This window comes from Podarcis cretensis, assembly GCF_951804945.1.
Source record: "Podarcis cretensis genome assembly, chromosome: 2".
Lineage (NCBI taxonomy): Eukaryota > Metazoa > Chordata > Lepidosauria > Squamata > Lacertidae > Podarcis > Podarcis cretensis.
In genome coordinates this window covers 102637877-102661901 of record NC_137171.1, presented here as the reverse complement: position 1 = coordinate 102661901, position 24025 = coordinate 102637877, and the positions used below count along the sequence as shown (strand labels likewise).

The window sequence follows — 24025 nt, the reverse complement described above, 5'->3', positions numbered from 1 at the left end:
TTTCTTCTCTGCTCTACCAATTGTACAGTCTACTCCAGGCTTCCTCAACCTTGGCCCTCCAGATGTTTTTGGCCTACAACTCCCATACTCCCTAGCTAGCAGGACCAGTGGTCAGGGATGATGGGAATTGTAGTCTCAAAACATCTGGAGGGCTGAGGTTGAGGAAGTCCTCGTCTACTCTATACCACCACTATCCATGCATGCACAAACAGGTCCTTTACTGCCTTTTTGGAAGCATCAGCAACCAGGGCAACCCAAGAGATGTTTTACATTATTTTAAATGTGTGTATATGGTCAGGTAATATGTCTGTCAGTGCCTTCATCTGCAGCAACACGGAGGCTGCACTTCTGATGCCTGGTGGGCAGGGCCGGATTTAGGTTTGATGAGGCCCTAAGCTACTGAAGGTAATGGGGCCCTTTGTATGTCCAGCTGTCCTTTGTCAACAACAAATTGTCACTATTTTTATGTTGCAGAACGTGAAGAAGGGGAGGGGGATGACCAACAAAAAGGGGGGTGATGGGTAAGGGTGCCGTTTACAGCCCCTTTGATTTGAGGAATAGTGCATCAAGCAAAGCAAGAATTGGTGGGCCTGTCCTGGAGGGAGTGATGGGTTGCCATCTGTGCTTCCGGTCCTCAGGGTAACATAGTGAGTTGGGCTTCTGATTTTTGTATGCTGCTTGGTAACCACCTGTAAGAGCAGCTTGTGGTGATTTATGGACCTAATAGGTATCTAAAGCCATTTGCACATGTTGCCCTGCAACCAGTCCATGCAGAATGTAGGCACCCTATATACAGAAATGAGCAAACTTGTGATATTTTAGGGAGCAGGCTAGCAGGCGAGGCCCATTACTTACATCATAGGAGCCTACACAACACAAAACACTATTTGTTTTTTTATCTTATATTTTGGAAATGTACATCCAGGTGTTTTCCCTTCTAAACTTTTTGGGGGACCCCACGAGAGTGGGGCCCTGAGCTATAGCTTGTTTAGCTTATACGTAAATCCAGCACTAGTGATGGGGAAAAAGGTCAAGTGGTAGGCAATGCATATAAGCTTTGAGGCTTCTTGCACTTTTTTCTATGATTACCATCCACAAACACCTGCAAACTCCAAACTAAAGGTTAAGGTACAGGTAACCCTGACTGTTAGGTCTAGTTGCGGACGACTCTGGGGTTGTGGCACTCATCTCGCTTTACAGGCTGAGGGAGCCAACGTTTGTCCGCAGACAGTATTTCCAGGTAATGTGGCCAGCATGACTAAGCCGCTTCTGGCGAACCAGAGCAGCGCACAAAAATGCCGTTTACCTTCCCACCAGAATGGTACCTATTTATCTACTTGCACTTTGATGTGCTTTCAAACTGCTAGGTGGGCAGGAGCTGGGACCGAGCAACGGAAGCTCACCCTGTTGTGGGGTAAACTCCAAACTAGATGTAGTCAAATTAGGTTTTATTTCATTCTTGCATTCTTATACCAAGTGCGCAGTAGCTGACCCTTGCTGGAGGAATTTCCTTCCTTCCTTCCTTCCTTCCTCCCTCCCTCCCTCCCTCCCTCCCTCCCTTCCTGTATCTATTAAATTTATCTCCCATCCTTTTCCTCCCAAAGGGGCCCGGGATGGTGAACGCATCTGTAATCAGAAATACAATTCCAAATAAAATAAATACAAAATTTGCTGAAAACATCTAAACATCTGAAACAGATTTAAGAACAGATGCATAACCCAATCACGTGTCTGGATGGGACTACTGAAATAGAAAAATTTTGGAAGGCATCTAAAGAACCACGGTGATATTGCCCACCTAATGTCAAGCAGTGTTGAAGTCAGCAAGCCCATGCTTCAACATGAAAGCTTTCGGGGGCCTAGGGAGACACTGCGCAGGTAATGAAAGGATGATACAACAGTCAGGAGCTGCACCATAACAGCATATACTGGTACATCAAGGTTCTTTTCTACTTGAGCTCAGTGCTACTTCCGCCATAAAAATTAATAAGAGACAGACACAAACACCATCCCAAGTTCGGCTTACCACCCCACATTCCCGGCTTATTTTCTGCAGCTAATTGTGCTCTGACAGGTAGCAATTGGCAGATTATAGAGCAGAGCATTCCGTGCCTCTTTTCAAACTGATGTGCCTATGCAATCAGTGCATTTTGTTGCCTTACTATTGTTTCCTGGCGAAATCGCTGTTGTTTTATTTGACTGACTGCCCAGATCCCCCTGCTAGGTGGAAGGAATAATTGTAAAGTAAAACGAGCAAGGAGAGAGGAGCTCAACAATGGGTAATGATATGATAATGCAAAATACAGGAAAGCACAATTGCTCGTTGATGCATGATAAAAGGTGTCAGAGAAAAATAAATATATAACACAAAGCAACAGCCGCAGCAAGGGTAAACTGCAACTGTTTTCCTCCACTGTTACTTTACAAATTCATCCTTAAGCGACAAGTCCATTTTTAAAATGAACTAACAAATAAACACCTGTCGAGTTTGTCAACTCGTCAACACATGTAGAGGAATCAGCTTGCGGTTTCTGAATGAGGAAAAAAAATCAATGAAAAATACAAATGGATCATCGTACATTACTAGTTGAAGAAGAATCAGTTAGCAAATAAACCACTAATCACAATTCCCCCCCTCAAATGAATGGGTTAATTCATGAAGAAAATCGCATAGTAACAATGATCACTTTAATCCACACCCACCACTGATGTGCATCCACTGGAAAGTTGCCCGTGAGAGGTTCTGGAAGGTTGCCCTTGGGATGAAAAAGATTCTCCATTTCTGGCTTATAGGTTGTATTTGACTGCCAGTCTGGTATGCTTCCAAATTTGGAATTGGGGAAGGGAGAGCCATCTTGTCCTTTGCCTCAAGCAGGAAAATGACTTGGGTTGGCCCTGGTGCAGGGCAGGCCATGTGGCACACATTGCTCTGTCCACTCCCTGCCCCTCAGTATCTGCTACCTGAGGCAGCCAATTCACTCCATCTAATGGTAGGGCCAGAGGACGAGATGGTTGGACAGTGTTCTCGAAGCTACCAGCATGAGTTTGACCAAACTGCGGGAGGCAGTGGAAGACAGGAGTGCCTGGCGTGCTCTGGTCCAGGGGGGTCACGAAGAGTCGGACACGAGGACACGGCTAAACAACAACAACAATGGTGGGGCCAGCCCTGCATTGAGCATTCCTCTTGAAATTTCTATTCTATTCTATTCTATTGTATTTCTATTCTGTTTTTCATTCAAATGAATCTCAGAGCATCTTACAAACCATCAATAATAATAATATCATCATAATAAGACATAATAACTACTGCCTCCCATGCCGTTTTTGCTGTGTTAGCATCACTGAAGTGACCTCCCTGGGGCGCAAACCTGGGCAGTGTGTATGGAGGTCCTGGGCTGCCCAGATGACAAGGCCTCTCGGCCTCTCGGCCCAAAGGAAAGCAGAACAATACACTTAGCACTAGCCTGGCTACAGGAGTTGCCAGAAGGAAGCATACAAGGTGCCATCCTTAGGCGGTTGCCTTAGGGACTCCATATTTGTGTGGGGTTTACTCCTTAACCCTTTCTTCTCCCAAAGATACTCCACAAGGTAGCAGGTATTGATTGTTCCTCAGAAGTGCTTTTCTTCTAGAAAACAGTGCTGGTACTGTGTACCCTTGAGTACCCCCAGGGGGAAAGCACTGTTCCTCAGAGTTTGCTCCCGAAGCCTTTCCATGAATATAGCCGCAAGGCAGTGGAGATTTGGGATTATTATTATTATTATTATTATTTATACCCCACCCATCTGGCTGGGTTTCCCAGCCACTCTGGGTCAACACCCAACAGAATATTAAAAACACGATAAAACATCAAACATTAAAAACTTCCCTTCAGATGTCTTCTAAAAGCCAGATAGTTGTTCATTTCCTTGACATCTGATGGGAAGGTGTTCCACAGGGTGGGTGCCACTACCGAGAAGGCCCTTTTCCTTCAGACTTTTCCTTCTCCTAGATGGGCTACCTTCCTGGGTTGATGAGTCCCATTTGCCCCTCTAAAACATAATAAAGGTAAAGGTAAAGGTACCCCTGCCCGTACGGGCCAGTCTTGACAGACTCTGGGGTTGTGCGCCCATCTCACTTAAGAGGCCGGGGGCCAGCGCTGTCCGGAGACACTTCCGGGTCATGTGGCCAGCGTGACATCGCTGCTCTGGCGAGCCAGAGTCGCACACGGAAACGCCATTTACCTTCCCGCTGGTAAGCGGTCCCTATTTATCTACTTGCACCCGGAGGTGCTTTCGAACTGCTAGGTTGGCAGGCGCTGGGACCGAGCAGCGGGAGAGCACCCCGCCGCAGGGATTCGAACCGCCGACCTTTCGATCGGCAAGCCCTAGGCGCTGAGGCTTTAACCCACAGCGCCACCTGCATCCCATTACTAAAACATAATACAGCATCACAAATAACATGTACAAACAGTAAGCCTTGGCTTCTGTCAGATCTTGTTACACTTTCATCGTCTTCCTCCTCACATCTTAAGTAAATAAATAAGCTCTGGGAATGGAAGTTTCCAAGAAGTTCCAGGCCCTTGCCACAAATGAAAGGAGTATACAGTATTTCCAGTGGGCAATGTGGGGTTTTGATCAGATGTAATTAACTATATCCATTTAGTACAAATACCCACCTGCCATTGATCTGTGCCCTTTGGAATAATGACAAAGGGATGCTTTATTGGGTGAGCATTAACTATGGCTGGTCCCCCAACTAAAGAACTGTGGTCAGGAACAACCACGGTGATGTTGGTTACTACCGTATGCTCAGGTGCGTTTTCTGCCAAAGGCCAAGGTCTTTCAGACATTACGCTGAGTAACGAGAGACCTGAAAGAGAAGTTATATACCACTTTGACACTTTTCATCATATAACCTATTTCAGTTTTTCAATGCATTGCAGTCCATTTGCCAATATTAAACTTATTACTTTATTAGAAACAAACAAAACAAGGCAGTTGCAGCACAATGATAACCATGTCCACTCAGAAGTAAATCCTGTTTACAATGGGTCTTACTCTCAGGTAAGAGAGTTTATGATTAAAGTGTACACACCGTACATTTAAAACAGTTTAAGGCATGTAACTTCTCTCAAAGAATCCTGGGAACTGTAGTTTGCCCCTCACAGAGCTCCAATTTGCAGCAGCCTTAACAAACTGCTATCCTCATGGATTCTTTGGGAGAAGTCATGTGCTTTAAATGTGCTTTAAATGTTTGGTGTGTATGCAGCTGGTTTCCTGCATCACATCTTAGCTATTTGAACCAGATGTTCCTTTTAAAAAGTACATAAATAGATAAAGGGGGATCAGCCAGTTAAAGAAGTCTTGATTGATCATGCGAGCTTTAACCAATTAATCCATCTTTTAATTGATTAAAACTGCATACATTTGTACACGAGTTGTTTTAAAGCAGCCAACCTGCAGTCGGTCCCAGTTCACAATCCTACAGGCAGCTGTATATTAACTGGTCCTCTCCACCAGTGGCCATAGAGTGCTTCAGGGCAAAACAGGCTCTTGCCTTTTGCAAGGACTTCTTCATTTTTTTTTTTTAATAATATTTATTAAAGATTTTCAAATATAACAGAAAAAGAAAAACATCCAAATTTAAAACCTTATTTTCATTGGCATCTTTCCAGGACTTCCCCTCCCCTCCCCCTCTTGTATTCCAATTCTTTCAAATAGATTCAACAAATTCTTACCCCAAATTTTAAAATTATTATCATTGGCCCAATTTAAAAAAAAATATTTTCCCATCCCCTAAAATCGACCTGTTCCCTTCCACGAGTTCCCGTCTTTAATATGCAATACAGATTAAGATAAACAGAAAGATAAAAAAAAAAGTAATTTAACACCCTTTGGATTCCAAATTTCCCTCCCCCCTTTCCCGGTTGCGTTCCCAATGTCCATCAATGTCTACTGTCATCCTGGAGCTCCCACATCTATACCACAGTCCTTCACCAGTCCGCTTTGCCATCTTTTTATTAGTCTTTGCCATCTTTTGGTCATCTTTGGTTTCACATGTCCAATCTTGGAAGGAGTCTATCTTCCAACTTTGTCCAGTTCTTGTTATTCTTATTGTTCTTGTTGTTCTCTCTCCTCCTCTTTTTTTTTTTTTCCCCTGCTCTCCTGCACAAATGTTCTAATTCCAAAAAGCTTCTAATTCCTCTGCAGAGGCTTTGTTATTCAGGAACAAAACATTACGTCAAGTCCCTTCCATTCTTCAATAGATAAATCTATTGTCTCCTTTAGTGTGTAGACCTCTGTAGACAAAATAGTGTTCCATTTCTGCAGTTTCCCAGGCGATAAAAAGTCCTATTCAAATTTGATGCCAACAATACTTGTAGTGTCCCACAGCTCCTCTAGAGGGATTATAGTAACTCAGTTTCCTTCCCGATCACACCCAACAGTCAAAGTAACTTATTATTCCTTGTTTTAAACAATTTATATCCAATTTGTAACAAATGTGGCCAGCAAAGTCCTCGTAACAAAGTTCTCTTTTTGTTCTTCCGCTTTGACAGCTCCTTTGACAGCTGTCAAAACCTCTATTTCTCCTCTCCCGGCGCTCTTTCAGATCGCTCCCGGGGTTTCCGGGGGGGGGGGGGTTGCGTTTTAATTCACATTCCACTTTTCTCCTCCAGCCCAGTCTTATAATTTTCCATCGCGAAGTTAATAACTTTATCAAAAAAAGGTTACACTCGATCTTAGTTGTCAAATCCTTTGCTTTAGCTCCTCTACAACAGGGGGGAGGCTGACTTCCTTTTTGCACCTCCCCCGCTCGCTCCGAATTTAAATAGAATTTTTCCCCTTTTTTAATCCAAGTTCCAATTACTCACGGGTTATTCTTTTAAAGACCAAATTTTCAATGGAAGAAGTCAGCGCTCTCCGTCGAATGGCATGCGGCTTCGCTCGGCAGGGGAAGCGGAGGACTCACAGCACCACCACCCCCCCTGTCACCCGCTCCGCAGCCTTTAAAAAGGCTCCTTCGCGGGTCGGGGGGCGCAAATGGTGCCCGCCGAGTCACCATGCCCATGGGTTTCAGCGCCCATGGTTTTTAAGGGTCCCCGCGTCGCCGGCGCGGTAGAACCCAGCCCCTGCCGAGCAGGCTCCCTCCGGAGCTCGGAGGGAGTCCGCCATTCGGCGATGGCACCAACCCAGAAGTCTGCAAGGACTTCTTCAATGCGACTTAATTCTGAGTAGATACGTTTGCAGTGTGAGTTGAGATTTGCCTGGTTCAGATATCATCTCCACAATGAATTCACTAGGTGATCTTAGGCAAGCCCCTGTCTCTCAGTCTCATCCCCCATCTATAACCCATGGGGATCAGAATTCAGGCTATTGAGAAATCCAGCCTTGGGTCCAGCTACAAACTTCAGTGGGCGCGTGGTGTTCACATCAAAGAAATGTTCAAGGTGTCCATTTTATTGTGCATTCATGAAGGTTTGTACTCATGATGATGTAAGGGCTGGTATCCTGCTTTCAATACCATCTGTGCCTGTGGAAGTTCCAATACTGTTTTGTTTCCAGTCACTGCATGCCCGGTAATTCACTGCTGGAATCCTGCAACTTTTCATGAATGTTCTGCTTGTCAGGAGCTCAGCCTACACTCGAGTAGGATCCTGGTAGAAACACATGCCCAACTGGCAAGTTCTCTCCCTCCTGGTCGATTGTTCGAGAGCTTCAAAAGCTTTCTTCTGCCCGAACATCACAGCGACCGATGCCAACCGACACTGGCACACTTAGGGATCCGCAGAGTTTGCACACCATGAGTAACAGACCTCAGCAACTCAGCATTTTGGCTAATCTACTTTATTTACATATAAACACACACAGAGCACTGCAACATGGCTCCATCTCTCTCTAGCATCAGACAGCGAAGAGAAAAAGAACAAAGGACAGTAGTCCCACCACATGGAACACAGTAACACAAACATCCTGTCTCCGTCACTTCCCACTCTGTGGAGTCAAAACATATACCGTCATGTGATAGACAACAATCCCATGACTGCAATCCCGGAGCAGGAATTCTAACACTGCTTTTGCCCCGTTATTGATGTGCTATAGTGCAAGAGTGCCCCTCTAGATGGCAATAATGCAGTGGCACCGCAGAACGACTAACAGAGCAAAATGCCTTGTGGATAGTCCAGTATACATTCACCATTAGTACAGACAGTGTCAATGGCATGTTGAAGAGTACACCCACAGAAAAAAGCAAAACAAAAAACAGAAAACCAACACCCCAACCCAGTCTGGAGGGGCCCTATGAAGACCCGAGCATTTACAAGGCTCCAGAATTCTTTTCCAGTTTACATTAAAATCCAAGAAAAAGATGAATTAAACAAAGTTTACTAGCTGGGGCAGCAGCAGCAACAGCAACAGCAGCAGCAGCAGCAATTTATTATTATTATTATTATTATTACTACTACTACTACTACTACTATTTGTTGAATTTATATACTGCCCTATACCCGGAGGTCTTCGGGAATGGTGTTTTGACCATGGGAGAGAGACATCTAATCTCCCCCTTTCTTCCCCATGCAATGCCCCTGTATTTGCTTGCCATCCCCTATACTCTGGAAGTTAGAGGACACAGTTCTGTGCGTCATCATAAAGTTGGCTTGGCTTTGGCAAATAAGCAGAGCTATTTCAGTGTAAAATACTTCAGCTTGTTTTCTCAGCCAATCGATCCACTGTGAGCTGGGAGGAAGTTGCCTGTTTCTAATCATAATACTGACCTATCTTGCAAGGCTCTTCTAAGGAGAGCAGGGACAATGTATGTGAAGAACTCGCTGAATATTGAAAGCACTGTATTACATACCCTCCAACATTCTGCATGAAAATAGGGACGTGCTATACTACTATAGGGACATGGGTGGCACTGTGGGTTAAACCACAGAGCCTAGGGCTTGCCGATCAGAAGGTTGGTGGTTCGAATCCCCGCAAATGGGTGAACTCCTGTTCCTCGGTCCCTGCTCCTGCCAACCTAGCAGTTCAAAAGCATGTCAAAGTGCAAGTAGATAAATAGGAACCGCTCTGGCAGGAAGGTAAACGGCATTTCCATGCGCTGCTCTGGTTCGCCAGAAACGGCTTAGTCATGCTGGTCACATGACCCGGAAGCTGTACGCTGGCTCCCTCGGCCAATAAAGCAAAATGAGCGCCGCAACCCCAGAGTCGGTCACGACTGGAGCTAATGGTCAGGGGTCCCTTTACCTTTACCTATACTACTACTACTACTACTACACACCCGGTAAAGGATCCCTGGACGGTTAAGTCCAGTCAAAGGTGAGTACGGGATTGTGGCACTCATCTCGCTTTCAGGCCGAGGGAGCCGGAGTTTGTCCACAGACAAATGGCTCATGTGGCCAGCATGACTAAACCGCTTCTGGTGCAATGGAACACTGTGATGGAAACCAGAACACACGGAAACGCCATTTACCTTCCCGTCGCAGCGGTACCTATTTATCTCCTTGCACTGGTGTGCTTTTGAACTGCTAAGGTTGGCAGGAGCTGGAACAGAGCAACGGGAGCTTACCCCGTTGCAGAGATTCGAACTGCTGACCTTCCGATTGGCAAATGGAAGAGGCTCAGTGGTTTAGACCACAGCGCCACCCACTTCTCTACCACCACCACCACCACTAGTACTACAATAGCAGTTCAGCCAACTTAATATTCCACCCCCTCTGTACCAGTGCAGTGCTTTTGCAGAGAGAGATTTCACCTATGCTGATGCTGTTGGAATGGTGCTCATAACCAGCCATTGGGCAGATCAAGTAAAACCAGATTTCAGCTAGGTTTGGGACACAACATATCAAAGCGTCCTCATGGGCAAGAAATGAATGTAATTGTAGTCTGGTTACCTTGGAGATGGGGATTTGGTAAAGAAGGAGACTCTTAATCTCAGGGTTGTGGGTTCGGGTCCCATATTGGACAAAAAGATTCCTGCATTGCAGGGGTTGGACTAGATGGCCCTTGTGGTCCCTTCCAATTGTACAATTCTTTGATTCTATGAATCTCCCTACAGTTCAGGTTGTTCTGAGGATAATATGGGGAGGCGGAGAGGATGACATACCGCATCTTGAGCTCTTTGAAGGAAAGGTGGGATAATAATAATGCCCATTCACTCCAATCCTGGTGAAAATTCCCCCCACACCCAGTAAGAAAAGGGAGAAGGGGGAACCAGGTGTAGATAATATAACAACATGCCATTTGAGCCTTAATCCTTTTATTATCACATTTCATTCCATTTTTGGAAATTAGCTCCTCACTAGCTAAGGCTCCAGGATGGCTCTTCCTGCTAGCTCTGCAAACCCCAAAGCACTCATCCATTTTTAGCAACCTGAACAGCTGTCCCTCTTGGGAGTATGAGTGATTGGTCTGGCAGCAAAAGAAATGCCAGTTGATTAGAAAAATGAGTTAGCTCATGAGGGACCTGCCAGTTAGCTCATGGGGGTTCTGCCCCGTAAAGAGGAGCCATCTCCAGTGCTTTTGGGGGGAGAGGGGATAAAAAATGAGGGGCTGGTACTCCCATTTGGTATAAGTGCTGTGATTATCAGCACAAAATGGCTGCCGGAGGCAGCAAAAAAAGGACATTGTGGTACTCCATACTGGTGAGTTCTCTCTCTCTCTCTCTCTCTCTCTCTCCCTCTCTCTCTCTCTCTCTCTCTCTCTCTCTGACACACACACACACACACACACACACACACACAAGCACCGGTCATCTCATATAGTGAAATAAATAACTATGGCCATGTATTCAGGTTTGTATCATTGGAAGTAGAGGCACTCACCCTGTGTGGTTTCCAGCCAAAGAAAAATAATAAAAAATTTAAACATTTTCTCTCCCCCTCTTTTCCTTCTTCTTCCAGAATCGCCTACTGATAATTTGTATGCGCATACAGCAATGCCTTCTGCTTTGATGCACACCCTGTAGTGTAAGGGCAACCCAAGCTCTTCCACAGCATTAACATGAAGTGTTCTGAGTGACAGGGTTTGTTTCCAAGTTTTCCATACGAACTTGTTAGTTTTTCTTTCTCTAAGCCAACGGCAGAGTCTGGTTACCACTTAAAGCGGGGAGCTGCCTTTTTCGCTGCCAACGTAACAGCGGCAGTTTCAAGGAGGCCTGGTGAATGACAGGTCTTGGCACTCTGCAAACAAACGTGGACCCAGGTGGGCCAGAATGCGAACAGCTTCCTTTTGCTTGAATTCAGGCACGGTTGGAGATTTGGAAATCTTAGGTGGTGTCTTATGTAAGCAAGAGCCACAGAAATGTCTCCGAAACAAAAGGCCTTTAGAGATTTGCCTTTTCTTTCTCCTGGGGGTTGCTAGCCACTTTGTGTTTCTCCTACAGTGGAGAAATGTTTTGGGTGGAGCCCTGGGAGAGGCCCTACGAGGGGGTGAGAGCATAGGAGTCAACGACTAGGGACCAAGGGGTCTTTGAGCCAACCCATAAAATATCTGAGGGGGGTGGGACCCCCCAAAGTTGGTGGCCATCACCATTCAAATGATGTGTGTGCACCACATCATGTAATTGATTTTGCATATACAATGAGATCTTGGTTTTTGAACATCTTGGAAGTCGGACATTGCGGTTTTTGAACAGTGAAACCCGGAAGTAACTGCTTCGGTTTTCGGATGCTTTTCAGAAGGCGAACGTGCCACATGGCTTCTGTATTGAGTTTTCCTTAAGTAAATGCTTCCAGAAGTAAACGCTTCAGTTTTCAAACGTTTCGGAAGTCAAACGGTCTTCCTGAACAGATTACGTTTGAAAACCGAGGTACCGTTGTATTTTATTAAAGTTGTCCCCCCCTGTGTGAGAGGCACTCCCCTTCTGGGAGGAAATAACAGTGGCACTTCATTCTGTTTTCACAGCATTTCCTTACCTCATGATTTCCACATTTTATATGATCTTTCGCATGACGTAAAACATACCGGCCAACATTTTGGAAGGGCAATTCGGGGCACCCCAGCCCATCCCTCGCTCCCTCTCTGTTGCCAATTCCTTCCTCACCCACCCTCTCACCTCTCCCTACATTTGCAGTCTTCCTCCTTCTCTTCCTCCTCCTCTGCAGCATCTGGAGAACATCTGGAGACGTGGCGGATGCCGGTGAAGCCTTCTAGCATCTCTTCTCCAGACTCAGCAGGCCGCACCAAGCCACTGCCCCCAGAGAAGCAGGCAGCCTGGTGCAGCCTTCCAAAGGCAGGTAGGCCAGCCGGCCTCCACCGTCTCTGGAAAAGAGGGCATCTGGGTGTGACCTGCCAGTGTGACATCTCCTGATGCAGCGCAAACCGGGCATATCTCCACCTCCTCCTCCGGCAGCACAGACAGGGGGTCAAGGTAAGTTTTTCTTCAGTTTTTTGGTTCTGTTTGTGGACTTGTGCTACAGCAGAACCCCCAAACGTCCATCTTTTCCTGCCTTGCTCTGGCACGATGAGCGCAGGGGAGCAAAATCAGGACATTTGGGATTGGGAATGGAAGCCGGAGTGTCTTCTCCCGATTTGCGATGTCCTGAAAAAACCAGGACACTTGAGTGGGTCTGCGTAAAAGCCACTTCTGGTTTTTTTTAAGAAAATCTTTATTAATTTTCACAAAGACAAATATACATGAATTACATAACGTATAAAACAGAAAACGATACAAATGAATAGAAACAATGAAATAAGAAAAGATAAAGAAACAAACAACAACAAATACAATATATTACACGTACATGACAGATTAAAATATATAACTTCCAATAATTCTCATTATACTACTTATCTGTATTCCTTGCACAGATTCAAATTATTTTGTTTTGTATATAGATATATAGTCCACTATTAATTCTTGGTTACCAGTATCACTCTATTTCTGCAAGTATCTTATTGTTCATACAGTACATTTTTAAGCATTCTTTAAATATTTTCTATTCCCTATATACCTTCTGGTTTGACACTCCTCTAATTTTTCCAGTCAATTTTGCTAGTTGCAGGTATTCTATCATAAAAGCCACTTCTGGAAAACAAGCAAAATTGCTCAAAATTCATTTGACAAAAATTTCAGGTGGTTTTCTCTGAGCAAAGTGAGCAGCCCCAAGTATGCAGATATACACACCCACATACTTAGAATCAAAGAGCAGGGGTTCATTGAAGGACATGTGACAGAGGCTCTATGCAGGCCTGGGATCTGGCATCTTTTAGGATTAGAAAGCAGGTCAGGTAAAGGACTTCTGTCAATCAGAGAAGATGGAAAGCTAGATGGACCAATGGTCTGACTCGGTTTATTATGTTCCTCAAGTAAGTTACAGTTCTTACGTAATTCCCACCCGCCACCAGCACCCAGACATAAGGAATCACAGAATCATAAAAATGAAGGGTTGGAAGGTCCAACCCCTTGCGATGCAGATTCTAAGAGTGGAAGAAATTCCACAACATGAAATGGCATGTATTTTGACATTCCCGGAAAAGATATGCTCCAGGTGTGTGTTTTCAAGATCCTCCGAAATAGGTATCAAAGCACTGTAAAGGACCAACATATTATGCAACTCTGGACATACATTTTAAACTTCTGAATGTATTAAATGGAAAATACCATAGCAAATATGCGCAATATACCCTTTTGCCAATTCAGAGCCGCTAAGAAAATACAGGCAAATTTCATCAGAAAACAAGGAATCGTAGGAGGACACTGTGATCCTCTGCTGTCCTCTGCTGTTCAGAAAGCACTACTGCATGCCTTCTGTTGAGCTACAGTTGACTTTGGGCATAATCCTCACATAAACAGGTAGGGCAGCCATTTCCTCTGCCCAGGGAACCCTGGGGATTATAGTCCTGTCAAGGGAGCTGTGATGGTATCCCATGGGTGTAGGAAGGGTGCTCACTGTGTGAGGAAGCCTTGCAACACGTCTGCCCTAATACAGTGGTGCCTCGGGTTAAGAACTTAATTTGTTCTGGAGGTCCGTTCTTAACCTGAAACTGTTCTTAACCTGAGGTACCACTTTAGCTAATGGAGCCTCCTGCTGCTGCTGTGCCACCACCGGGCGATTTCTGTTCTCATCATGAAGCAAAGTTCTTTTAATATTTTAAAGTATTAATATTTTAATATTTTAAAGTATTTTAATATAGTGGTACTTCGGGTTACATACGTTTCAAGTTACATACGCTTCAGGTTACAGACTCCGCTAACCCAGAAATAGTGCTTCAGGTTGAGAACTTTGCTTCAGGATGAGAACAGAAATCGTGCTCTGGCGGCGCAGCAGCAGTGGGAGGCCCCATTAGCTAAAGTGGTACCTCAGGTTAAGAACAGTTTCAGGTTAAGAACGGACCTCCAGAACGAATTAAGTACTTAACCCAAGGTACCACTGTACTTTGTTGGAAGCCACCCAGAGTGGCTGGGGAAACCTAGCCAAATGGGCGGGGTATAAATAAATTATGATGATGATGATGATGATGATATTCTTAACCTGAGGTACTATTTCTGGGTTAGGGGAGTCTGTAACCTGAAGCGTCTGTAACCCAAGGAAGCAACAGGAGTCGGGCTGACCTCAGTACAGTGGTACCTCGGGTTACAGAAGCTTCAGGTTACATTCGCTTCAGGTTACAGACTCCTCTAACCCAGAAATAGTACCTCGGGTTAAGAACTTTGCTTCAGGATGAGAACAGAAATTGTGTTCCGGCAGTGGGAGGCCCCATTAGCTAAAGTGGTGCTTCAGGTTAAGAACAGTATCAGGTTAAGAACCGACCTCCAGAACGAATTAAGTACTTAACCCAAGGTGCCACTGTACCACATGTATTCATTGGTAAACAACAGATGGACAACTCGGCATACTAGCTGCACAGGAAAGTCTAAAATTCCAACTTGTTCCCACTCAGCTGGGGAATGAACCACACCCAGGGAGGGGAAAGAAGTTTCCATTACAGACCAGGCTTGTCCCATAAAGAGATGGGCCACATGCACACCACATTTACTCAGAATTTTCAGCAAAACTCAGGCTTTGGTAGAAAATCTGCCAGTTAATGTGGTATTAAAAGCCATGTGACTATAGTGAAGATAGGACCTTCATCACTAGTTCAGCAAACATTTGACCATTTGGGATCACGAATCATTCCCTCACAGAGGCGAAACTAGGCTTTATTTCACCCGGGTCAATGACCCAGTTTGGCACTCCCTCCACACGCATTCATGTACATATGCACACAGGCTGGGAACCTTAATGGTGCCCCTCTGGAGGGTTCACCTGGAGCAAAAAAAAAACCTGGCTAGCAACCACATAGCTACAGCCTCCATTTCCAATGTTCAGGTTTGAGTGCCAAAGCTTTATGTAGCCAGAATGGCACCATCCACATGCAAGAGGGAGGGACTAGCCATTTTGGGGAAACTCCAGCATTAAGAGAAATGGGGGGGGGCCTTCATGGGGAGGAAAGCTAAAGGGAGAAGCCCAAAAACAGACCAATGAAGATTGAGACTGCTCAGTAGCCATGCTATGCAATGCTAATTGACTGGGAGTCAGGGGTTGAAAATGCAATGGAAGGGGGAATGGAATATTGGGGGGGGGGGATGACTGACAGGTGTCTTCGCTTGCATTCAGGTAAAATCCATCTCCAAGTCCTCTTGGGCAGACTTGGATTCATTCACTGAAACAAACTTCCTGTGTGCACACAGAAAGCAGTGAATGCCACCAAAGACTCCTTACTTCAAGGAGGTTATACAGTGGTACCTCAGGTTAAGTACTTAATTTGTTCCGGAGGTCCATTCTTAACCTGAAACTGTTCTTAACCTGAGATATCACTTTAGCTAATGGGGCCTCCTGCTGCCACCACACGATTTCTGTTCTCATCCTGAAGCAAAGTTCTTAACCCAAGGTACTATTTCTGGGTTAGTGGAGTCTGTAACCCAAGATACCACTGTATTTTTATTGATAGCTGAAGGCTGCAGCTACTGTTGAACATATCTGTTCCCTACCACAGCAAAATCCTCATTCTGTGGCCAGCAGTATTTTAGGTACAAGGGAAAGGGTGAGTGAAAGGTGGCAATAGTTCCTAAATGGCATCTTAAGACAGGAATTATTATTATTATTATTATTATTATTATTATTATTATTATTATTACATCCCAGGGCATTCTATACAAGATCTCAAAGTAGCTGTCGTATTACAAAAGAATTTCAGAAATAGAGTGGAAAGAGAAGTTGCTGAATTGCAACTCATTACCAAACTTAAAACCATGGAGAGACCTGGTCTGAATAGAGACATTGGATTCTTATCTCATTAAACATGATAAAGCTATTTTTGGCTATCTCATCCCTTGCTTTTTCCTGTAAGACCAGTTGCAGTTGTTAACAGGTCTACCACACCTATCAGCCAATCACCCATTCCCACCACCCTTCTGAGTAATACCCCTCCCCACCCTCTCACTATATATAAAGGTCTGGTGACTTCTGTTTCAGTGTATCCGAAGAAGTGTGCATGCACACGAAAGCTCATACCAAGAACAAACTTAGCTGGTCTCTAAGGTGCTACTGGACAATTCATATATATATATATATATATATATATATATATATATATATATATATATTTCTACTGCGTCAAACCAACACAACTACCTACCTGAATCTAATAATAATAAAAGTAATAATAATAATAATAATAATAATAATAATAATAATTTTTATTTATATCCCGCCCTCCCCAGCCGAAGCTGGGCTCAGAGCGGCTAACAACAGTAAAATGATAAAACATTCTAAAATCATTTAATTATAAAATTAATTCCAATCAAATTAATGATAACCATTGGGCTATTGTTGTTGTTGTTGTTGTTGTTGTTACTACTACTACTATACAGTGGCGTAGCATGGGGGGTGCAGGGAGGGGCCAGCCGCGCCGGGCGCAACATCTGGGGGTTAGGGTTAGGGGGCGCAAATCCACGGGTTAGGGGGCGCAAATTACTTGCCTTGCCCCGGGTGCTGACAACCCACACTACGCCACTGCTACTATACTCTTCATCCGAAGATCACAGGGTGGTTTACAACATAAAGATACAAAAAGAGAACTCAAAATACATAACAAACAAATAACCCCCCTCCCACAAACACATCTAGTCCTACCCTCTGCAGTGCAAGAAACTATTTTTGCCCAACATGGGCTTGAACCCACAACCCTGTGATTGAGAGTCTCTTGCTCTACCGACTGAGCTATCCCACAGTTTCCTAGACTCCTGTGTTGTGGCCTACAACTCCCTTCATCCCTACTGACCATGCTTGCTGGGACTGATATGAGTTGTAGTCCACAACTTCTGGAGGGAATCAGTCACATTTGCAACTCCTGTCTCATGGCCATCAAAACAAAGGGGCATCTTGAAAACCCAGGAATTGCAAGGTGGAAGGTGGCAGCCTTTGAGGAGAATCCGCACCCTTGTAATGTGAGGATGAAATAGACTTCACTCCGTCCTCTTGTGTTAAGTCCAAAAATGTGTCATGTCTCTGAGGAGGAATTTACCACGCCATGAGGAGCTGTGTATTGTGGAATTTCCCAGGGCTTTGACAAATTCGTTATTAGGCGTGTGATTCTCAATAAGTAGAGCCATTTCGTGACACAACCTGCCCGAATCTTTACAAGGCAAGGAAAGGTGTTTCAAGGAAGCGCCGAGCCCTGAATGCACAGAAAGGTTCCCTATTAGGAATCTACTCAGCCTGGGAAGGAAAGAGCTATGCGCCACAACCCAAGGTGCTTTCCTGGTCCTCTTCGGAGCTGCATGCGAAGACCTCCTAGTGAAAAGATGCATGAAGCTCAGGGAAAAGCCATCCAAGTGAAAGGGAAAGAGACGAAGAGGTGAGCCACACTAATTCTTCACTTGCACCTTAAACAAGTTGTGGAAATTCCCCAGGAACTTCTGTCACACGTCTGGTCAAGGGCTTCCTGACGCAGAAGATGTTTTCAAAAGGCACAGCTATGCTTTTTGCCTTGGGGGGATTTTGGCTGCATACACCATACATGCAAAGCGCATTTAGAGCGCATTCCCTCTCCCCGAAATCTGGGAACTGTTGCTCTCACAGAGCTACAATTCCCAGCACCCTTAGCAAATTAGAGTTCCTAGTTTTCTTTGGGGTGGGATGTTTATGGTGTGTGCGAACCCTCGATTGTTTGGTTTGCATTGTTGTTTCTCAGTGACATTGTTCGTTGTACAGAATACATACATGGGATTGGGTGTTTTGTAAACTGGGACTGTCTTAGTATTAGGTAAAGGTAAAGGTACCCCTGCCCGTATGGGCCAGTCTTGACAGACTCTGGGGTTGTGCGCCCATCTCACTCAAGAGGCCGAGGGCCAGCGCTGTCCGGAGACACTTCTGGGTCACGTGGCCAGCGTGACATCGCTGCTCTGGCGAGCCAGAGCCGCACACGGAAACGCCGTTTACCTTTCCGCCAGTAAGCGGTCCCTATTTATCTACTTGCACCCGGGGGTGCTTTCGAACTGCTAGGTTGGCAGGCGCTGGGACCGAGCAGCAGGAGCGCACCCCGCTGCGGGGATTCGAACTGCTGACCTTTTGATCGGCAAGCCCTAGGCGCTGAGGCTTTTACCCACTGCGCCACCCGCGTCCCTAGTATTAAGTATTAAGCACTTAGTATTAAGCACTATATAAATATATGAAGTGAAATGAATGAATACAGTATTCTTGCTCCAGGAGACATCTAGTCTATTGGCTTGAGTCATTTTAACAGGCTGTTCTTCTGCCTTTTAGGGTTGTGCCTGCTGCACCGAACTCTGTTTTTAACTCTTTTATAGTGGTACTAATTTTTGTATTTTCGGTGAATGCTTTAAAATTGTTAGAAGCCACCTTGGACATGCGCAGAGAGATGTCTATAGCAGCCTGCCCCAACCTGCAGATGTTTTGGACTACAACTCCCATAATGCCGTGCTCCTATTAGCTTTGGCATTGTGCAGCCATGCTGGCTGGGGCTGATGGGAGTTGTAGTCCAAAGCATCTGGAGGGCATCCTGTTGGGGAAGGCAGCTCTATAGCTACATATGTCACAGTTCTCTGCTTGGCGAAAATTCTGGAGAGCCAGGTGCTACGAATGCCTGTTGAATTCTGTTTTCTTGAAAAGAGGTCTCTGGAGGCTTGCTGGCATTTTGTGATATCTGCTTTATTTGCATATAGAGAGAGACACACACACACAGAGAGAGAGAGAGAGAGAGAGAGAGAGAGAGAGAGAGAGAGAGAGAGAGAGAAGCAAAGTTACTCATGCTGAGCCATAAGAAGAAAACTCTACAAAACTGGGTAATTAGGAGCAACCATAGGGTCATCAAAACATATCAAGTTTTCAAGTTCTTCCTTTTTGAGGGGTGGCTTTTAGGTTGGGCCTAAGAAAGTTATTTCCCAGCTGCGGGCTTTGGAAGTTGAGCACAGAAGAAGAAGATACAGCTGAACTCCTGCAGAGGTCCCAAAGCTCCCATCAGATTTCTCAGGGAAATGCCAGCAGCACTTATAATATTCTTACAGAAGACAACTCAGCCCTCTGTCCTTCTCTTAGCTTCACTGTGTGCACAAAATTAGCACAATCCACAGCTGGGAGGATGGAGGGGGAAGGTGACCGCCACCCTGACAAGGCTCTTCTCCTAGGAGGTCTCCAACCATTAGGTCCTACAGCAACAAATCACCAGTACTTGGCCAAACCAGACCTGTCCAGCATGTTGGACCACTTTAGCAGTCCTTCTAATGTCTAGACTCCATAGAACCACTCAGTTGGAAGGCATCCAAGACCATTCAGCTCGATCGCTAACCTTATTACTAACCCATTATGCACAGGGAATTCATTTACAAAAGTTAAGGTCTAAGTTTGTACTTTTCTTTTTACTTTGTTAAAAAGGTGCTCTTTTTATAAACAAAAATTGGAATGGTACAAAATCCTAAAATCCCTATGTTGAATTTCAGAAATGCAGCCTCATGTGTCAGTGCAAAGTTTTGTTTCAGTATGTCTACAACATACAGCGATCCATCTGCATAAACCAGGACTGTGGGCGGCTTACTCACTGGAAGAGTCAGTAATTATCCATTATCTTTATTTATTTTCAGATGGCAAAGAATCATGCCTATTCATTTGGTGAGAGAGGAGGATAGGCGGATGCCTCAAGGACAGCTGTCTGACAACTCTGAAACTCTTGAGTTCCACGTGGGCAAGAAAAAGAGCCTTATGAAACAGTTTAGGGCAACAGTGAGGAAGTTATTCCCTTTCTATCAAAGGGCAAGGAAGAAGGCCAAGCTCCATGGTGAAGATGGCTCTCCAAAACCAGTGATGTCTAAGACGACTTCTGTTCCCCCTAAGTATCATGCCTTTCCAAGGCCTATTCGGGCCTTACCTTCTCCCAAAGTATTTCCAGGACTGAAAAGGAAGAAGCTTTTATGGAACGGTAACTTAACTCCCTTCACCAATGACCACTTTGTGCGCAAAATTTAAATTAAGGCAAACTGGGCACACATAGCATGCTTCAAGGGTGCCTATTAAAATATATAATGTAGTCCCTATATTGTGGCCTAAGCACAACATGTAAAATCCATGGCCTGTAAAGTGAGATGAGCGTCACAACCCCAGTCGTTCGTGACTGGACTTAATTGACAGGGGGTCATTTTACCTTTAAGTATAATGTAGTGCGTGGGGAAAGGACGCGGGTGGCGCTGTGGGTTAAACCACAGAGTCTAGGACTTGCCGATCAGAAGATTGGCGGTTCGAATCCCCGCGACGGGGTGAGCTCCCATTGCTCGGTCCCTGCTCCTGCCAACCTAGCAGTTCAAAAGCACGTCAAAGTGCAAGTTGATAAATAGGTACCGCTCCGGCGGGAAGGTAAACGGCATTTCCGTGCGCTGCTCTGGTTCACCAGAAGCGGCTTAGTCATGCTGGCCACATGACCTGGAAGCTGTACGCCAGCTCCCTCGGCCAATAAAGCAAGATGAGCGCCGCAACCCCAGAGTCGGCCACGACTGGACCTAATGGTCAGGGGTCCCTTTACCTTTAGTGCATGGGGAAGGGGGAAAGGCATTGTTTCTTTATGTACTGCATCTGCATAAGGGTCTTTTGTGATCTGCATAAGGGTCTGCATCTGCATAAGGGTCTTCCTTGGGCTCCTGGCCCAAGGAACAGTCATATTAATTCCAGGTTACCTAATCTAGAATGAACAGATTTGATCTTTTATCGGTAATGAAACTGTCGCCATTTTGACTCACTCTGTATCCTTTCTTTCCTCTTCCTTCCTCTCTGAAGCATCAATTCAGCTGGATGTAAACATCGTGGAAGAACATGCACAAAGCATGCATGGGACAAACACGGTTGTGCAAGCAAGACGGATGATGCGCCGCATCTCAGTGGTGTCTCTGCCACCTGGGATCCGAAAGGTAATGGATGATTGCTGGGAATCAGACTGAATTTGTTGCATTTATTAAATGGCAACCGGCTTGTTTCTTTATAGAGCGAGTCGGGTGTTTTACCTGTATATCAGTTGAGACCCTAGAGCTTCTATGTTATTCACTTTACGCACGCATACACATGCCAACTCAGTGCACATGTTTGGAAAGAAAATGCTCACTTTAAAATATGGCATTTATGTACATTTGCACAAAGTATTTAAGTCACCCAGTTTAAGTTTTTAAGTCACCCTTTCCCCACGCACTTGCACAACTGGAGAGGAGAGGGAGCTCTGTCAAGTAAGCTGCTGAAATGGGGCACTCTGGAATTAATTCAAACATAACGTGTAAAAGTAGCTACCGTATTTTTCGCTCTATAAGACGCACCAGACCATAAGACACACCTAGTTTTTGGAGGAGGAAAACAAGAAAAAAAGTTCTGAATCTCAGAAGCCAGAACAGCAAGAGGGATCACTGCGCAGTGAAAGCAGCGATTCCTCTTGCTGTTCTGGCTTCTGTGATAGCTGCGCAGCCTGCATTCGCTCCATAAGACGCACACACATTTCCCCATACTTTTTAGGAGGGAAAAGTGAGTCTTATAGAGCAAAAAATACGGTATTTATGTTGTGAACTACCCTGAGATCTGCAGATGAAGGGTGGTATACAACTTTTAATAATAACAATAACAATATTTTTCTGAGCTATTTAGCTGTCCCTTCGCAATGGCTCTTTCTCCCCTTTCGAAATTAATTTTCTGTGCTAGCATCCACACCTACAGCTCCTTTGATCACCTATGTACAGCACTGATCACTCCATTAAAAAAAAAGGATATTGCAAAATTAAAGGAGACATTGGAAAAAACTCACTATAATCAGACTGAAGGGTGATCACTGGTTGCACAGTTCTTGCTTCTACAGTGCTTGATCTTATCTGCGTTGTGCAACTGTTTTGTTAAAGAGCCAGTGTGGTGTAGTGGTTAAGAGCGGTAGTCTCGTAATCTGGTGAACCGGGTTCGCGTCTCCGCTCCTCCACCTGCAGCTGCTGGGTGACCTTGGGCCAGTCACACTTCTCTGAAGTCTCTCAGCCCCACTCACCTCACAGAGTGTTTGTTGTGGGGGAGGAAGGGAAAGGAGATTGTTAGCCGCTTTGAGACTCCTTAAAGGGAGTGAAAGGTGGGATATCAAATCCAAACTCTTCTTAAATGCAGAAGCATAAAGGTTAATATAATGCAGATGTCTTGTGGATTGGGATGCAGCCCATAATAAAACTACTTGACCTGTGAGAGTAAAGGTTAATAAACTAGGCAGGCTAGATTAAAGAGCAAGCTTGCGGGGAAACAGGCTTTCAGTTTCTAAAACCCAATTCAAAGACAGCTTCCTGCCAAAGGAGGAATTCTCTTTTTTTTTCAGCGCTGTTTCCCAATTTTGAGCAGCTGGTTTCTTCAGGGAGAAAAACTACAGGACTTCTTGTCCGATTCAAATTCTGTTTGGTTGATGAAGCCCTCTGCTGGTCAGAACCGAAATTAAGTTTGTTCCTCTTTTTATTTGTTCATAAATGTGGCAAAAGAAAACTGTGCCTGATGAATCTTAAAAAAAGGAGGAAAAGAATAAATGAAAATAACCTAGATTCATCTTGGTTTAGGAAGCTTGTGTGCAGCATACCCTGAAAATTCAACACAAAATTGCCTTGCTAGATCAGAGAAATGGTATATATTCTCCAGTACTCCATTGCTAACAGCAACCAAACAGAGGGCCCAGGGAACCTATGTTGCTTAACTTCCATTGTTTAAACATGTTGTTTCCATTTTTTTTAAAGCTAACAAGTGTAATAGCTCTTATAGACATATACCTTATAGCAGGCATAGGCAAACTCGGCCCTTCAGATGTTTTGGGACTACAACTCCCACTATCCCTAGCTAACAGGACCAGTGGTCAAGGATGGGAGTTGTAGTCCCAAAACATCTGGAGGGCCACATTTGCCTGTGTCTTCCTTACAGGAATGCACTATAAAGGTAGAGGAGCTTTCATGGTGAGAAGTCATCCACAATGTTTTAAATGGGATTGCACTGCACATATATAGCTATTTCCACCCTACTTATTGAACATATCAAGATACATTTTTGACAGCCTGTAGCCTATAAGCCAATGCATAAATGTGTTAAATTAATTTTAACTGTTTTTATTTTTATCTGCATTTTAATTTTTTTGTTTCATTGCATTTTATGATACTGTACTAGTATTAGCTAACTTGGGCACCATGTGGCAGAAACAAGGGGTGCAAATTTAAGATAGAGACAAACAGACTTGGGAGTTCCCTGTATGAACTTTCCCCATTTATTATGAGGCTGGAAATCTTCCGTGTTCACAATACAAATTGTCTACATAGGTATGGCATGTTCCTTTCTCATGGAAGAGAATGGAAAGCACCCATTCATGTGGATCACAGAATTCTGTTCTTGTCTGAATGTTTTGTTTCCCACCCCCCACCCCCAAAAACAGGTTTCCTATTTGGCAAAAAAGAAAAAATTCTCAGTGTTCAAAAAGAAGAAGAAAAGTATGCCACCAGTATGGTACCATTCAGACATAACACTAGGGAAGCTTCAAATGCAGGTATCTTGAATCAAAGCATTGTTTAATTATA

At 44.6% G+C, this 24025-nt stretch overlaps 2 protein-coding genes across 4 annotated transcripts in view; one reads left to right on the top strand and one right to left on the bottom strand.

Moving 5' to 3' along the window:
• The window catches only part of LOC307207325 (cadherin-related family member 3-like), a 67363-nt gene extending 46095 nt beyond the window's left edge, over positions 1–21268 (bottom strand). The window contains exon 1 of the mRNA XM_079961095.1: positions 21209–21268. The gene's annotated coding sequence lies outside the window, so the exon portion shown is untranslated. The remainder of the gene's footprint in view (positions 1–21208) is intronic.
• LOC307208953 (uncharacterized protein C3orf49) overlaps positions 16987–24025 on the top strand; it is a 330680-nt gene continuing 323641 nt past the window's right edge. For 2 of the 3 annotated variants that reach the window (XR_013835273.1, XM_079964006.1), the window contains exons 1-4: positions 16987–17820; positions 20063–20397; positions 21246–21376; positions 23884–23994. Coding sequence is in view for 2 of the 3 variants with exons in the window: in XM_079964006.1 (XP_079820132.1) it covers positions 17699–17820; positions 20063–20397; positions 21246–21376; positions 23884–23994 (699 nt within the window). In the remaining variant the exon portion in view is untranslated. The remainder of the gene's footprint in view (positions 17821–20062; positions 20398–21245; positions 21377–23883; positions 23995–24025) is intronic. The other variant, XM_079964007.1, reaches the window with a different exon arrangement.